Below are 18,452 nucleotides of genomic sequence, written 5' to 3'. Positions count from 1 at the left end.
GGGAATCCATGTATTCATTAAAATGCATTTGTAACCCAAGTTAAAACTCATGGTGCTTTCCTAGTCATTCACATACATGCCACATAGTGGCAAAAAGTATGAATCACCTGATATGCATGTTTCCAGGTGAGAACTGAACAAGGTGAGGCTTTGCCTCTTGTTCCAGCTCTCATACTATAAACCAGTGTCCGTTTCACAGTCTATTTAGTGCCAAGCACATTTTTGTGCTTTTTGTTGATTGCATTGTTAAAAATGACCCCAAGCCTACTGCTGAAGTGCTGTCTAGTGCTCCTAATTGCAGGAAGCCTGTGATGTGCCTTATGGAATTAACACATGTATTAGATAGGTTTCATTCAGGCATGAGGTATAGTGCTATGGGCCATGAGTTCAACGTTAGTGAATCAAGTATATAAATTAAATAAGGTTCTTCTGATAGAAACACATAAAACAAGGCAAAAATATTGTGAGCAGGTTAAGAGCTTACCCAGTATTTCCCCTGGGAATAATGTTTCAGTACTTGCCAATTCAATGTTTGTGGCAACTTTACAGAGCATAATGACTGTGAATAATGAGAACTGACTGAGTAATGTATGTGCATTAATAAAAGATAACATTCAGAAAAACCTACAAAATTCTGTTAACACTGTTAAGAGTGGAAAAAAACTAAAAATCCATGTTAAATATATATATATATATATTTTTTTAAGTTTATTTATTTATTTTGACAGAGCACAAAAGGGGGAAAGGGAGAGAGAGGGAGAGAGAATCCCAAGCAGGCTCCTCTGCACTGTCAGTGGGGAGCCCAACGCAGGGCTCAAACTCATGAACCATGAGATCATGTCCTGAGCTGAAATCAAGAGTCACAGGCCTAACTGACTAAGCCACTCAGGCACCCCGATATTGAATATAATGTTTTCACAGAATTGCACCTTTAATGCTAATGGTGTATTTAATCCATAAGAAGCTCATTTGTAACTCATTCACATCCTCAAGTTTCAGTGTATAACAAGAGTAAGAGCTTCAAATCTTGAAACTACCTGGTCTAAGGTAGTTTTTAAAAATAAATTTAGGGTGTGTGGGTGGCTCAGGTCACAGTTTTTGAGTTTGAGCCCCACATTAGGCTCTCCACTCTCAGTGCTGAGTTTGCTGAGTCTGCTTCAGATCCTCTATCTCCTTCTCTGCCCCTTCCCTGCTCACACTCTCAAAAATAAACAAGCATTCATAAGTAAGTAAGTAAATAAATAAATAAATTTAACTATGGGGTGCCTGGTTGGCTCAGTCAGTGGGGCAGATAACTCTTAATCTTAGAGTTGTGAGCTCAAGCCTCTCATTAGGTGTAGAGAGTACCTATAAATAAAATCTTAATTAATGAATTAATTTAAATATATATTATTATTTTTCTAACACAACAATTAAAACTATTTTATACTATGATGAAAATTATTTTCAAAGTTTCATACCTAAAGATAATTCAAAGGCTACTTAGAAGCTATGATACTATATCAATATAAAATTCATTTTTATTATTTTTTAAATGTTTATTTACTTAGAGAGAGAGAGTACAAGCAGGGCAGGGGCAGAGAGAGGGAGAGAGAATCTTAGGCAGGTTCCAAAGGGAGCTCAACTCAGGGCTCGATCCCACAAACCATGAGATCATGACTTGAACCAAAATCAAGAGTCGGTTGATTAACCGACGGAGCCACCCAGGAGCAAATATAAAATTAATTTTATAATGAAAAGACTTACAGGATTTACTGAGTTTGGGTTTTGTTTTTAGCATATGCATTTTTCTCAAATGTCAGGTTTTGCTATATTTATCTTACACTGAAATATAATCAGTATTACCAAAAACAGCAGTGCTATTTTAGCTCTGTCACTAATTTTATCTCTATCTCTAATCTCCCTTAGTATTTAATCTCAAGAAAAGCATGTAAGGATTTGATTAAAATAATGGCTAGAAATACTGAAATACCACTATCCATAAAACACAAAAGTTGTATCTTGCATACAGTAATCATTCAATAAATGTCTGCTAATGAAAGCCACTGGATATTGACTCATTTGACAAGCAACAAAAAAATTACCTTCAATATACTTTAAAAGCCTCTGAGGAGGTAATAAAGGGAATCGAATTGGTTCCAGCACTTCCACCACATGTTTTCTTCTTTTTCCCAGATCCTTCAGAATCCATTGCATTGCAGCTAAGAAGACCTGATATTCATCCTCAATGCTAAGCTCTTCACTTCGCAAAATTTTGATCAGTTGATCTTTTGTAAGTGCCAGGAACTCTTCCCCGCTATGAACCTCCAAGAAATGGACATGAATGTAGTTTTCTGTGAATTCCAGAAGATCATGGCAGGCAATTTGCTCAGAGAACTGAAAGATCCCAATGCAGTTCAGTGGATCAATTTGTCCTTTCAGAAATTCACAGCAAAGATTAACAACTTCAGTCAACTGTAGCATGTCTGCTGCAACAATCAACTCTTGGACATTATTCACACCTATGTTCACTATACCTAGGGAAGCAGGGAGACAAATTAACCAAAAAAATAAAGACAAACATTTGACTTATGTTCAAAAACCATTATTTATTTAATATAATTTAATATATTAATCTACTGACAGCTTGCTGTTTGCAGAGTTGATAGACGCAAAGTAAAAAAGCAACGGGGTGCCTAGGTGGCTCAGCTGGTTAAGCATCTGACTTCAGCTCAGGTCATGATCTCATGGCAGCTCAGAGCCTGGAGCCTGCTTCAGATTCTGTCTGTCTCTCTCTCTCTCTGCCCCTACCCAGCTTGCTCACACATGCGTACTCTCTCTTTGTCAAAAATAAATAAACCTTAAAAAGGTTCTTTTAAGGTAATTAAAAAAAAGGCAACAAAGGATTTGTAGAAAGAGCAGAAAACTAAATGGTGATAATTAACATTTATAAAACACTTACAGTGGATAGACACATTGCTTTAGACATTCATTTAACTGTCACCACAACTCCACATAGCAGATATTATTTTTTCTTTTTTTTTTTAATTTTTTAATGTTTTATTTATTTTCGAGTGAGAGATAGAGACAGAGTGAGCAGGGGAGGGTCAGAGAGAGAGGAAGTCACAGAATCCGAAGACAGGCTCCAGGCTCTGAACTAGTGGTCAGCACAGAGCCTGATGCGGGGCTTGAACCCATGAACCGTGAGATCATGACATGAGCCGAAGTCGGACGCTCAACCGACTGAACCACTCAGGCGCCCCTCATTTTCTTTTCATCCTTTACTAAGAGAACCTAGATTTTGCTGTGGGTGGTAATTGTGCCCTGCTGAAAATTACATTTCTTAGTCTCCTTTACAGACAGGGATGAATTTTTTACTGTCTGGCCAATGGGGGATAGGCAACAGTTACTGGGTAAAGCTCGGAGAAAAACTTAAAAAGAGCATAGACTTAGCTACCAGGCCCTTTTGCCTTTTCCCCTTCCTCCTTCTACTGGCTGGAGTTCAGTGACTAAGAGACTAGAAGCTATAAGTTATAGATGGTGGAGGAAAATGTTGGGAAAATAGGACATTAATGACATCATGAAACCACTCTACTATCCTTGGAATGCCTACTATGAATTCACTTTTGTGGAAAAATAAACTTCTATCTTGTTAAGCTACTCTATATCTCCTAGTACCCAAATGTTATTTTTAACTGCTAAACCAATTTTAGCCTTAAATTTCAGTTTTCTAGAATGTTGTTTCTCTCGAATATGCTCAGTACTATTTATTTCTCTAGGTTTTACTACTTTCTATTTATTTGATGGAAGTGCTAATCACCAACAATATGATGACTGTACCAGGAATACTTTCTTTCAATAAGCATCTCTTGTTGCTACCTTTAAACAGAGGCAGAATAGGTATTTTGTAGCATTGCTTCTGTTTTTATGTAGTTTATTAATTCCACCAGATTAATCTGTGTTAATTTACATTTTGCAAATAAAAGAAGCAGGGACATTTATGAAACAGTTTTCAGCTCACATCGTTTAGAAAAGATAAAAATTCCCTCAATGCTAATTTGTACATTAGCCTATAGACAGGGCTGCAACTGCTTTTGGCAAATAAAAGAGTCATTTTTATAATCTCCAACTTAAGAGTTATTTTCTGATATTTTCCAAAAAGCAATATGAAAGAACACAAAGAAATCACCTTTTATCATTTTCCAGCATATATTAAATAAATAATACTTGGGGCACCTGGGTGGTTCTGTTGGTTAAGCATCTGACTTCGGCTCAGGTCATGATCTCACCATTCCTGAGCTCGAGCCCCACGTTGGGCTCTGTGCTGACAGCTCAGAGCCTGAAGCCTGTTTCAGATTCTATCTTCCTCTTTGTTTCTGCCCCTCCCCCACTTGTGCTCACTCACACTGGCTCTCTCTCAAAATTAAACATTAAACACTTTTTTAAATAAACAATAGTTTTAAAATAAACAATACTTTAGCAAATCACATAATTATCTCCCATCAAGTAGTCCTTTAAGGAGAGCATGATGACCAAACACAGTCTCTGTTTTCAAACACATTTTCTAATTATAAGAGTAATATATGTTCACCAGAATATATATTAAGGCAGAAAAGTATAAAAATGAAAATGACACATCTCCCCACAGACATACACTATATTAACACTTTAGAGTATTTCTTTTAAATCTTTTTCCCGTGTATATTTATGTTACCTATCATATAAAACTTAATACTTCATAGTTTTTGTGTGCATTTTTTAACATCATTAAAATTCAAAAACATCTTAAAAATAAGTTTTAATTAAAATATATGCATGCTAATTATAAATCAGAAAAAAAAAGAAAAAGAGAAAAAAAAAAAGGATCATCCCCCCCCCCCCCCCCTTCTCCCCCCCCCCCCCCCCCCCCGCCATATTCCATCATCCAGAGATAAACACTTATCAACACTGTGGTCTTTTTCCTGTTCACAAATACAAATAATTTTTTTCTTTACAAAACTAGGGAAGTATTTATATCCAATTTTTTTCATTTTATATATTGTAAACACCCTTCCATAATATAATTGAAAAATCTAATAACATTCCATGATATATACATGTGCCATAATTTATTTAATCATATAACCTGAAGGACAATTAGATTGTATTCAATTATATGTTACTATAAATAACATTACAATAAACATCCTGGCACATAAATATTTGCCTGCAGCACTAATTCCTTATGATTCCTAGAAAAGGAATACTGGATCAAAAGATAGGAACTTTTCAAACACTGATGATAGCATATTGTTAATTATTTTCCATATAAATTGTATCAACTTATTTATATTCCCATTGCAATACCTTAGTGATTATACCATTGTTCATTCAAAGCTAAAGGCTCACTTGACATACCTGTATATATGAAATCTAGAAGTATTTGAAAGATTCCAGCTTCAATTCCTAGAATCTGTACAACATCTTTTGAGGACTCTTTCATTCCTCCAGTGAACAAAGCTGCAAAGTATGGGCTACTGGCGGCCAAAACGAGCCGATGAACTTTAAAAGTTTCCTTCCCAACTTGCAACTGCACATCACAGAAATGGTCTCCATTCCTCATTTTATTGATCTGGGCCAAGATGAATTGGGCATGTTTATCTGATGAAAAAGGACTATCACCAGCCTTGGGACAGTCCTCATTAGCCATGATGATGACAGATTAATTTAAAGAACTGTTGCCCATAATCTGGTCTACCCTGAAAAACAAAATAGGAAACCAGACAACATATTTTTGTGCTTAACATGTCTTCTATTCATATACATATCAAACATTCGCTATGCTCAATAAGCTTACAATGTATTTAGGGACATAAAACACACATGAAACAAATAAGGACTAAACTATGTGGTACTTTCCTAACAGAGTTTCAAAGAAGGGAATAAGTAATGGGGCCTAAAATAATTGGGACGCTTTACAGCAGAAATGGGACCTAAAAGGGGTGCCTCGGTGGCTCATTTGGTTAAGTGTCCAACTTTGATCAGGTCATGATCTCACGGACCATGGGTTCAAGCCCTGCACTGGGCTCTGTGCTGTCCAGTTCAGAGTCTGGACCCTGCTTCGGATTCTGTGTCTCTCACTCTCTCTCTCTGCCCCTCCCCTGCTCGTGCTCTGTCTCTGTCTCTCAAAAATAAATAAATGTTAAAAAAAAAAATGGGACCTGAAAGATAAACATATGAGGAGAGGGCATAAGCCCTTCTAGGTGAAGTAAAGAAAATAAGGCACAAAGGCAGAAGTTTTTGTACACTGTAGTAAGGAAGAAAACACTCTAGTCATAACAAATTTTCAAAAACCAATTGTGGGAGTTCCTCAGTCAGTTGAGCAACCAACTTTGGCTCAGGTCATGATCTCACAGTTCGTGGGTTCAAGCCCACATCAGGCTCACTGCTGTCAGTGCTGAACCCACTTTGGATCCTCTGTCCACCTCTCTCTGCCCCTTCTCTGCTCATGCTCTCTCAAAAAATAAATAAAACATTAAAAAGAAAAAAAACAATGGTGATCGGGCCAACTGTTTACTTACAATCCTTCAATTTACACATCTTTCTTAGCACACAAAGCTCTTCAAATCTCACCTCTACCTGTCAAGTCCTATTTCCCATACTCCTCTTTGAACTTAATACTCCAACAAAACCTAACAATTTGCAGTTCTCTAAAAGTGTCTCTTTCAAGGCATCCTTCCTCACCTTTTCCTTTTGGATCTTTGCTATAATTCAAGATTCTGTTCAAACATAATTTCCTGCAGAACCATCCCTGTTCCTCTCTCCTCTGGATTTGCTGTTCACCCCACGCTTACCTATTTTACAGCCTATATCACACTTTACCTTGTCAGATACTTACCATCCTACTCCCTACAGATACATACATTCTCTGAAAACTCCCTGAAAGACAGTTCCTTAAAGGCAAGGACTATCTTTCATAGCAGTAGCACCAGTATCTAACATATATTAGGTTTTCAAATGTTTATGAAATGAATGAGTACAATGAGAAACAACAATAGCTTAGGTTTTTTACTTGTTTAACTATGACAATTATTCCACACATTCTGCCAATTGTAATTCTCACAATAATTAAGAGGCTAGAAGAAAAGATACTGTTATTTGAGGGGCGCCTGGGTGGCTGAGTCAGTTGGGCATTCAACTTCAGCTCAGGTCATGATCTCACGGCTCGTGAGTTCAAGCCCCGCACTGGGCTCTATGCTGACAGCTCAGAGCCTGAATCCTGCTTCAGATTGTGTTTCCCTCTCTCTGCTCCTCCCCTGCTCACACTCTGTGTCTCTCTCTCTTAAAAATAAACATTAAAACAATAATCATAAAAATACAAATAAAAATAAAAGAGGGGCGCCTGGGTGGCTCAGTCGGTTAAGTGTCCAACTTCAGCTCAGGTCATGATCTCACAGTTTGTGGGTTCAAGCCCCGCATCAGGCTCTGTGCTGACAGCTCGAAGCATGGAGCCTGCTTCAGATTCTGTGTCTCCTCTCTCTGCCTCTCCCCAGCTCTCACTCTGTCTCTCTCTCTCAAAAATAAATAAACATTAAAAAAATTATTTTTTTGAAGTGAGAGAGAAGAAAACGGAAAAGTTTCCCAAGGACAGAGTTAGTATAACAATACTCTCAGTATTTGAATCCAAGTCTTTTTACTCTAAATCCTGGCCTTTTCCCACCATATCACATGCATAGGAATTATCAGGCCAGGATATAGAGAAAAGGCTTTGAAACTCAAGCACAGAAATGTAGACATAAGCCTTTATAGGCTCAAGAGTAAACAGGACAACAGACATGTTTCAGAACTGTTATATGAACCTTCCAGGGGATGAACTGAGAGGTAGCAAAGTCCTTGTAAACAGCTTTACAGCTTCAACAATGAGAATCAAAAGGATAAATCCAACTTACTTTTTGAATAAAGAAACCATGAGATTCAGTAATTTAAGACATTTAGAGATGAAGCACAGGAGAAATCTAAGATGACTAAGGTTTTGTCATTTAGGCGTCAAAGGGAATTGGTAATAAAACTGACAGAAAGGTGTGGGCTGATGTTAGAAGAAAAGTGGTTAAGTTTATAGCATTCACCCAAATTTATCAGAGTAAAACTCGCTAAGCCGATTTATCATGAATATCTAGGAATTGAGAAATTTGATTAAGAGGTTCCAAGGCAGCTGCTAAAACTTCACATCAGCATTTATGGAATGTCAACATATTACATTTAGCTGGCATATAAAAGCAAACAGTGCACTTGTCTCTACACAGAAATTTGACCTGCAGATATTATTAAACATGACAGGGCTGTTAGGCTTTTTTCTGCTTTAGATTTCTTCCAGTCAGCAGATTTTGGACCCCAGTGGCTTAATTACAAGGTATCTTCAAGGCATCAAAGCACTGCCACTGAGCTAAAAGGCTGCCTCCTGCTACAAAGAGTTCACTGAATATCCATCCACTCCGGTAGCAGTCAGCAGAAATTCTAATGTCACCATGCTTCTTAGTAACTGATACTACCCCACCGCCAGTGAAGAGCTTCGTTCCAAACGGCGGCACATACGTGACCGTATTTCCAAAAGGAAAGAACATTAACTCCGGGAGACGGCATAGAGACGTGAGGGACGTACCTCAAGAGACCCAAACTTGCAAGGCAGATTATTAGATGGAGATGCTCAGAAGTAAAGAGCACTTATGTTTGGTGGCCTTGACATCATTGCCGAGAGCATCGGGGGCTCCCTCAGCAAAAGGTGTCAGAGCAAGCCTCAAAAAAACGAGGCTCTTTGTGCCTGAGTTGGGGGCCTGGAGAGTCAGAGCTGCTGCGACACTACAAATAGATAAACATTGAGCACTACCTAAAAGGCGGGGAAGGCGTCTCAGACTTGTCTGGGGCTGGCGGACTGGCTAGGGGCCCACGGATTCCCCTGTGGGGGTGGGGAAAGGAGGCAGGAGGGAAGCGGCCCAGACCAAGCGAACGGTGGGGGCGAAAACACTTCGACTATTAGAGGAACACCTGAGCGGACTTGAGGAATCGGTTCCTGAGGCTCCCCGACTCAGGGGCCCCAAGAGCTGTGAGTGCCGAAGAGGTCATTCCCAACCCCGTCACGGTCGCACCCGGACGCAGGCCCTTCTTACCCGCCGCTTCCCCTTCCCGCCGGCGCCCGCTCAGGCTCTGCGCGCGCAGTCGCCACCGGCGCCAGCGCCGGCGCGGAGAGGGCGGGGGAAACCTTAGCAAGGCCAAAGAGGCGGAGGTGACGGAAGTGTGGTCGGCGGAGCGCCGGAGGCCAGGCCAGGCCAGGCCAGGCCAGGCCAGGCCTACTGGAAGGCGCCTTTAGAGTGCAGGCTCTCGCCGGTTCTGCGCGTGCGCAGTATTCTTCCGCTCGCGCGTAGCCACGGCCCCAGGGACTACAGGGCTCTGGCCCAGGGCTGGTGCTGGATTCTCCGCTGGCGAACTGCCCTGCTGCAAGCCCAAGCTCCAGCCTGTTGCCCTCTCGATAGTTACATTCCACCGACGCTCTCTCCATCCCTGTGGCGTCCCAGACAGCCAGCGAACCTCAGTATTAAGGAAGGACTGAGACAACCCTCCCCGCCCCCTTGCCCCGCTCCTCTTTTTTTCATGTGTACAATATGATTCGATATTTCTGTCTTCTCTTTATTCTTTACCATTTACTCCAGTCATTTTCTAAGTTTGCCTGACTGAGCCCGGCATTGTAGATGGATGCCTACTTTGAGAGAAGGGAGAACCCAAAACGTCTAGTTCTTTTCAGGATTGAACTTCCCAATCAGTAGGTTACATTTGTGGCTTTCAAACGTTTTCACCCCAACCCAGAGTAAACAGAAACATTCTGTTTCAAACCCAATAATACCACGTGCGTATATGTGATGGATATATCTAAAACAAAAATTTCACTTGCCACCAGCAATTCACTAAATTTCTATTTCTTTTTGATTCATTACCAAAAAATTGCTAAAAAGGACCCGTTGTCACAAAAAAAGTTGTCAAAGACCCTAGAAATCAGCAAAAGAGATTAGTTGGGTGCCCTTTTAGTGTAAATCTAACGGATTCTGGAAGGATTCGAATCCATAGGGACCTTTGACTTTCTATTGGCTAAGCTATTTGCAAGAAATGGATATTTAAAATAATTCTTGTTCACTCTGTGGAAAAGGTAACACAAAAACATTAAGTTATATTGACCTATGGTTTAGTAAACCACCTTTGCCTCTCAGCACATTCATTTCAACATTTCTGTAACATTTCTTAGCAAATTATTACTGTGTTCCTGTAACACTTTACTGGCTCCCTAGTTAATTAATATAAAGAACATTCTTGGCATGTGTTTATTTTATAATTCTATGACAGTCTTAATTTTACCTTTTGGAAAATTATACTTTCAGCACTACTAAAATTAATTTCCTAATTTATTGTTGGATTGCACCCAGCAATCTGAAAACCAGTATATATACCTAGGAGTAGAATATCTGGAACATATGGCACGTACATCTTCAGTAACATTAGAAAATACCTCTTTTCCAAACTCAAATTTACATTCCCACCAGCAGTGAATGAGCTCCCTTCTTTCACTTCTTGTTAACCCTTATATGTTTAAATTTTGTATATAACCTGGTGAGTGTAAAATGGTGTTTCATTTTTGTTATAATTTGCATTCCCTGATCATTTATAAGATTAGGCAGTAAAAAGATAAGTTTGTAAGGTGCTACAGACTGGGGCGCCTGGGTGGCTTGTAAGATGCTACAGACTGGGGTGCCTGGGTGGCTCAGTTAGTTAAGCATCTGGCTTCGGCTTGGGTCATGATATCACGGTTCATGAGTTCAAGCCCTACTTTGGGCTCTGTGCTGACAGCTCAGAGCCTGGAACCTGTTTTGGATTCTAAGTCTACCCCTCTCTCTGGCCCTCCCCTGCTTGCACTCTGTCTATCTCTCTCAAAAATGAACATTAAAAAAGATGCTAGAGACTGAATTGTATCCTCCAAAATTCATGTTGAAACCCTAACTCCCACTCTGATGGTATTTGGAGACGGGGCCTGTGGGAAGTAATTAGGGTAAGATGAGGTCAGAAGAATGGGGACATCATGATGGGATTAGTGGTCTTACAAAAAGAAATACCAGAAAACTTGTTTCCTTCCTCCTTCGCTTTCTCCCTCTTTCTCATTCCTTCTCTTTCCACTACCCTCTCTCCCCTTGAATCCACTAACCCACTATGCATATGAAGAAGAGATCAAGTAAGCACACTAAGGTGATGGCTGCCTAAACCAAGAGAGAAGCCTCAGAATGAAACCTACCTTGTTGGCACCTTGATCTTAGACTTCAAAGCCTCCAGAACTGTGAGAAATAAATTTCTGTTATTTAAATAACCAAGTCTATGATATTTTATTATGGCAGTCTCAGCAGACTAATATGTAAGTCAACTAAGTTTCTTTTTCCATAAAATGGCAATTCATGTCCTTTGTCCATTTTTCTATTGAAGTTTTTGTTTTTTATTGATTTTTAGGAGGTTTTTGATTATAGGCACACTCATTTTATTACACTTTGCTTTTATTGTGCTTCACAGGTACTGCATTTTTTACAAATTCAAAGTCTGTGGCAATCCTCATCAGGCAATTCTATTGGCACCATTTTTCCAACAGCATTTGCTCACTTTGTGTCTCTGTGTCACATCTTGGTAATTCTTGCAATATTTCAAGCTTTTTCATTATTATTATTACATTTGTTATGGAGATCTATGATCAGTGATTATGACTCATTAAAAGTTCAGATGATGTTTAGCACTTTTTAGATGACAGTATAGTTTAAACATAATTGTTATATGCACTGGAAAGACAAAAAATTCATTTCACTCATTGCCATATTCACTTTATTGGGGTGTTCTGGCACTGAACCCACAATATCCCCAAGGTATGGCTGTATATGTGTTGCCAATATTTTCTTCCTATTTGTGGTTTGTCTATATCTTTCATTTCTTGTCTCTTTCAATGAACAAAAGCTCATAATTTTACCAATTTATCAGCCTATTATTTATGTTTTGTATTTCCAGTGTGTTGTTGAAGAAATTCTTCCCCTCTCCAGTGTCATAAAGATGTTATTTTGGACTTTCTTCTAAAAGTGTGATAATAATTTTACTTGTCACAGTTAAGTCATTAGGAATCAACTTTTTTAAAGATTAAGATAGGAGTTCAATTCCTTCTTTGGTTTTTATTTATTTATTTAAAAAAATTTTTTTAATGTTTTATTTATTTCTGAGAGAGAGAGACAGCGTGAGCAAGGGAGGATCAGAGAGAGAGGGAGACACAGAATCCAAAACAGGCTCCAGGCTCCGAGCTAGCTGTCAGCACAACATTATTTATTGATTAGTTTATATTTCCCTACTGATCTGCAATCCTAGGTCTCCCCTCTATTATCTTTCCTTTTGGCCTGGGATCAATACTATATTCAATTCCTTGGTATACTCATCCATGCCCTACTGTTTTAATTACTATAGTTTTGTAATAACTCTGGTAAGACAAGTTTCCACACCCGTTCTTCTTCAACAGTGTCTTGGCTGTTCATGGGACTCTTGGTTCTTCCACATGGATTTTAGAACAAACCTGTCAAGTTTTACACACACATACACACAAGGTAAGGGTTCTATTAGAATTTCAATCAATCTATAGGACAATTTGGAGAGAAGTAACATCATTATAATATTGAGTATTCTTATCCATTAGTGAAATTAGATTTTAGAAGTTTCAAAAGTTTTAGGGCACCTGGGTGGCTCAGTTCGTTAAGCATCCGACTTCAGCTAGGGTCATGATCTCACAGTTCTTGGGTTCGAGCCCCGCATCAGGCTCTGTGCTGACAGCTAGCTCAGAGCCTGGAGCCTGTTTTCAGATTCTGTGTCTCCCTCTCTCTCTGACCCTCCCCTGCTCACGCTGTCTCTATCTCTCTCTCAGAAATAAATTAAAAAACATTAAAAAAAACCAAAAGCTTTGTAACTTTATCCATAAGGGTCTTATATATCTTTATCAAATTTATTTACTTTATTTACTTATATCTTCGTGTTATTGTGAATTATGTCTTTTAAAGAATTACATTTTATATTTGTTGGGTACAGAAGCTAAATTCACTTCTCTGTACACTTTTTTTTTTTTTTTTAACAGAGAGAGTGAGCTAGAGAGAGGGGCAAAGAGAGAATCTTAAGCAGGCTGCACACTCAGCATGGAGCCTGACATAGAGCTCGATCTCATGACTGAGATCATGACCTGAGATGAAGTCAAGAGTCAAATGTTTAACCAACTGAGCTACCCAGGTGCCTCTCTGACACTAATTTTATATACAACAAGCTTAACTCCCTTATTAATTAAAAAAATTATAGATTTCGAGTGGCTGGCTGGCTCAGTCAGTAGAGCATGTGACTCTTGATCTTGGGGTCATGAGTTCAAGCTCCACATTGGGCACAGAGCTTACGTAAAAAAAGTTGTAGGGTTTTTTTTTTCTGTGTAAATAATCATATCATTTGCACATTTTATAGTTCTGTTTCTTTCTTTCCAAACATAATACCTTATATTTCTCTTTCTTATCTTATTTGGCCACCTAAAATTTTCAGTATGAGGTTGACTGCAGAAACAGTATTGTATAGGAATTAGCTAAATGCCTAAGTCTAAAATCTTGTCCTGCCATTCCTGTGACCGTGAGCAAGTTGTTTAACTTTTCTTGTAACTCAGATTTTCCAAGTTAAACTATGTCTATTTATTGCATGTTAGTTGTTATCAGGATTAAATTTACTAACCTATGTAAAGGACCTAGACAGCATCTGTTAACTATTAGCACTTTTAAATTATTAATAAAACAAAAATAGTAATAATATCAAGAATCTTTCTCAATGGTTCTTGATTTTAAATAATATTTTACCATTAAATATAATGTTTACTGTACTTTTTTTGGTAGATGTCCTTTTATCAGTTTGTGGAAGTTTCCTTCTAATCTATCTATAACTACTACTAGTATTAGGACTCCTACAATTAATAATGATGATGATAACACTTAACACATTAATGGTTTTCCTAATGTTAAGCTAATCTTAATTTCTGGTATGAACTACACTTGATCCCCATGTGTGTATTATTAATTTGACATTGTTGGATTTGCTTTGCTAACACTTTGCTTAAAATATGTTGCATCCGTATTTAATAATGAGTCTGATCTTTACTTTCCCTTTATTATACTATTCTTTTCTTTTCTTTTAAGTTTATTTATTTATTTTGAGAGAGAGAGAGAAAGCACGAGCAGCGGAGGGGCAGAGAAAGGGAGACAGAGGATACAAAGTTGGCTCCATGCTTGCAGCAGAGACTCCGACATGGCTCCCTTCAGTCTTTTTTTTCCTTTTAAAATCTAAGTTTAAGACTATAAATTTTTCTTTAGTGTTTATAATGTAAATATGAATAGTACCCCCTGGAAGTTAGGCAACAAAATAGCTGTGTTGGTCATAGCTGTGATGGTAGAGACAAGGCTGAGTAGAGAAACATAATTAAATTGCCTGGCAGTAAGGGTTAAAAACTCAAAAGCTAGAATCAGAAAGCTCGAGTTGAAAATTCAGACTGTCTTTTTCTAGCTCTGTGACTTTCAGCTAGTCATTTGTACTTTAGTTATAACTGCATTTCATCAATAAAATGAAATGAATATCTACCTTATGGTGGTTTATAAATATTAAATGCATTAATGCATATGAAGTATTTATACCATTTTTAGGAATAAACATTAGCTATTATTTTTCTTATTTATCTTGTTTTCATTGCTTGAAACAAGTAACCATGAATTTATAGTGGCATTGATTTACCCAGTTGAATGATTTTTCTTCAACAATGCTTTGCAGCCTGCTTGGGTATAGAAAGGCAACCATTTGGATTGATCCAGGATTAAGGTTTTGCCACATAGATACAGGGAAAAGAAAATAGATCAAGGACCTTGAGGATTTTATGACAGTGATTGCATGGACTGAAAATCATTCTTTTTTTTTTTAAAGATATATTTATTTTTGAGAGAGAGAGAGTTCAAGCTGGGAAGGGTCAGAAAGAGAGGTAGATAGATCTGAAGCAGGCTCTGCACTGAGAGCAGGAAGTACAATGTGGGATTCGAATTCACAAACTGTGAGATCATGACCTGAGTCAAGACCAAGAGTCAGCCGCTCAACTAACTGAGTCACTCAAATGCCCCTCAAAGTCATTCTTAAAAGTCCCAGAAAATTTGTTCAGAAGAGCAGGCCAATATACTCAAGGCCCCAGGTAAGTTTGTAGCTGAGGTCAACTGTTTGCTGAGACTCTTCTGCTAACTTTTTTCCTGTTTTTATTGAGAGGAACTGAAAAAGAAAGGGAAAGGAGACATGAGAGTGAACCTCATTTATTCATTGATTCAACCAATACTTTTTTCTTATTCAACCAATACTTAATGAGTGCTAACAATGAGCCAAACACTTTAGGTTGTGGTGATATAGCAGTGAACAAAAAAATGTCCTATTCTTATAGGATTACATTCTGATTTAGAAGGCAGGAAATCAACAAGTAAGTGAAGAAATATATAATATATCAAGGGATGATAAATGTTATGAAGAGGATAAAGAAGATTAGGGGATAGAGTGACATATTGGGTAAGTAGTGCTATTCTAGACAATGTGGTCAGGGAAAGCTTTTCTAAGAAGATGACATTTGACTAGAGGCCTAAATGGAGAGAGAGAACCATGTAAAGGAGAATTCTAGACAGAAAAGTAGGGGCACCTGGGTGGTTCAGTCATTTAAGGGTCCAACTCTTGGTTTCAGTTCAGGTCATGATCACAGTTTCATGAGCTACAGCCCAGCATGGGGCTCTGCGCTGATAGCATGGAGACTGTTTGGGATTCTCTCTCTCCCTTGCTCTCTGCCCCCACCCACTCATGTGTCTCTGTCTCTCTCAAAATAAATAAATAGACTTTAAAAAAAGTAAATGGAGGGGCGCCTGGCTGGCTCAGTCAGTAGGGCATATGGCTCTTAATCTTGGGGTTATGAGTTTAAGTCCCACTTTGGGTAGAGTTTACTTAATAAAAATAAATAAATAAAAAGAAAAGTACATGAAAAGTTCCTATGGTGAAAGTATGCTCAGGATATTTAAGAAAGAGCAAGGAATGGGGGCACCTGGGTAGCTCAGCCAGTTTGGGGACCAACTCTTTGTTTCCATTCAGGTCATGATCTTGTGGTTTGTGAGTTCGAGCCCCTCATTGGGCTCTGTGCTGACAATGTAGAGCCTGCTTGAGATTTTCTCTCTCTCCCTCTCTCTGCTTCTCTCTCTCTCTCAAAATAAATAAATAAACTTAAAAAAAAAAAGAAGAAAGAAACAGCAAGGAATCCATTGTTACTGGAGAAATATTAGCAAGGGAGAAGAAGAATCTTAGAATATGAAGTCAGACAGGTAGCTAAGGAAGTATCACTTTGTGTCTTGTATACAGGAAGATCTTTGGCTTTTTTTCTGGGTGAAATAGCTATGCTGTCGAATGTGTTTTTCTTGTTGCTATTTGTTTTGTTTTCAGAATGACAAATGTCTCTCACACATTTCTGCATATAAAAATCTAGTCAACTGAGTATTTATCCAAAGAATTCAAAAACACTAATTTGTTCACTTTTTTTTTTTCATTTTTTTAAAGTAGGCTCCTTGGGGCGCCTGGGTGGCTTAGTCGGTTAAGCGTCCGACTTTCGCTTAGGTCATGATCTCGCGGTTCGTGGGTTCGAGCCCCGCGTCGGGCTCTGTGCTGACTGCCAGCTCAGAGCCTGGAGCCTGTTTCAGTCTGTGACTCCCTCTCTCTCTGACCCTCCCCTGCTCATGCTGTCTCTCTCTCTCTCTCTCTCCTAGAAATAAATAAAAAAAAATAAAAAATAAAAAAAATAAAAAAAAAAAAGTAGGCTCCATGCCCAGTACAGAGCTCAATGTAGGGCTTGGACTCATGACTCTGAAATCAAGACCTGAGCTAAGATCAAGACAGACACTCAACTGAGCCACCCAGGCACCCCTTGAAAACACTAATTTGAAAAGGTATACGTACTCCTATGTTTATTGTAACATTGTTTACAATAGCCAAATTATGGAAGCAACCCACGTTGCATACAATTAATCATATAATAATTATAATTATAATTAATTAATTGTATAATCATTAAATAGATAATATTATGTAATTATGCTTATTAATTAATTAATTGAAATACATAATGTAGTATTATTTAGATATGTAAAAGGAATGAAGTCTTGCCATTTGGAACAGCATGGATAGATCTAGAAAGTATAATGCTAAGTGAAATAAGTCAGGCAAAGATAAATACCACATGACTACAGTCACATATGGAATTTAAGAAACAAAGCAAACAAAGAAAAAAAAAAGAGACAAACCAGAAAACAGACTCTTAACTATAGAGAACAAACAGAAGGTTACCAGAGGGGAGGTAGGTCAGGAAGAATTAAATAGGTGATGACTAAACAGTGCTTATGTTGGGATGAGCACAGAGTGTCATATGGAAGTGGTGAATCACTATATTGTATGCTTGAAACTAAGATAATACTGTATGTTAGCTAACTGGAATTTAAAAACACCCAGTCAAACTGAGTTCAGTCTTTTAAGTCCTTAAAAACTAAGTGTGTTCCCCAGAGATCTGATTGTTGAACAGACAATGGAGGGACTTTAGGCCAGTTTGTCTGTCTAGCTTAGGCACTCTCCTCCCATGCCCTGATCTCTTACCTTTTCCTTGTATGTTGGTTGTAAACATAAATGATACAAGTGAAATATGAATGTAAGCATACATAAACAAGCCCTCATGTCATTTGTGTCTCTCGCTAACCCTGAGACCAGGACATCTCAATTTGGGGAGACTGAACAAGCAAATTGTAAGACTGGGTCAATATGGTCATTGTGTGATGTGGAATTTCAGCAGTTCTAAATGGTGGTCTATTCCAGGACATGGTCTTGGCAATGGATGGTTGAAGTAGAGTGGGAAAGAACAGTCATAATTCACCTGCTACTAATAAATGTTTAAAACCGACATTTTTTTAAGTTGAGTTTATTGAGGTATAATTTACATACAGTAAAATCTGTCCTTCTTGCAGATACAGTTCTGAGTTCTTTTTTTTTTTAAGTTTATTTATTTTGCAAGAGACAGAGAGAGTGAGTGAGGGAAGGACAAAGAAAGAGGGGGACAGAGGATCTGAAGCGGGCTCTTCAAGGAGAGCAGAGGGCCCGATGCAGGACTCAAAATTGCAAACTGCAAGATCATGACCTGAGCTGAAGTTGAACGCTTAACCATCTGAGCCACCCAGGCACCCCTACATTTCTGAGTTTTGACGAATGTATGGTGTTAGTCCAGGTTATCCATAAAGCAGATGCCAATATGAGCTTCAACATGCAAGGATTTGGGGGAAGGGCACTACTTATAGTAGAAATGAGGAGAGAGCCAGGAA

At 38.4% G+C, this 18,452-nt stretch overlaps 1 protein-coding gene across 5 annotated transcripts in view; it reads right to left on the bottom strand.

The window, feature by feature from the left end:
* Positions 1 to 9,209, bottom strand: part of LOC120247086 (intracisternal A particle-promoted polypeptide) — a 37,240-nt gene extending 28,031 nt beyond the window's left edge. For 3 of the 5 annotated variants that reach the window (XM_039254828.1, XM_039254831.1, XM_039254832.1), the window contains exons 1-3: positions 9,001 to 9,115; positions 5,377 to 5,717; positions 2,085 to 2,516 (exon numbers count right to left, since the gene is read on the bottom strand). In XM_039254828.1, the coding sequence (XP_039110759.1) occupies positions 2,085 to 2,516; positions 5,377 to 5,668 (724 nt within the window). In that variant the 5' untranslated portion in view covers positions 5,669 to 5,717; positions 9,001 to 9,115. The other 2 variants (XM_039254829.1, XM_039254830.1) reach the window with 2 other exon arrangements.
* Between the last annotated feature and the right edge of the window lie 9,243 nt (positions 9,210 to 18,452).

Source organism: Hyaena hyaena, unplaced genomic scaffold (assembly GCF_003009895.1).
Source record: "Hyaena hyaena isolate Hyena2069 unplaced genomic scaffold, ASM300989v1 scaffold_503, whole genome shotgun sequence".
Classification (NCBI taxonomy): domain Eukaryota; kingdom Metazoa; phylum Chordata; class Mammalia; order Carnivora; family Hyaenidae; genus Hyaena; species Hyaena hyaena.
This window is presented reverse-complemented; position numbering and strand designations above follow the sequence as displayed.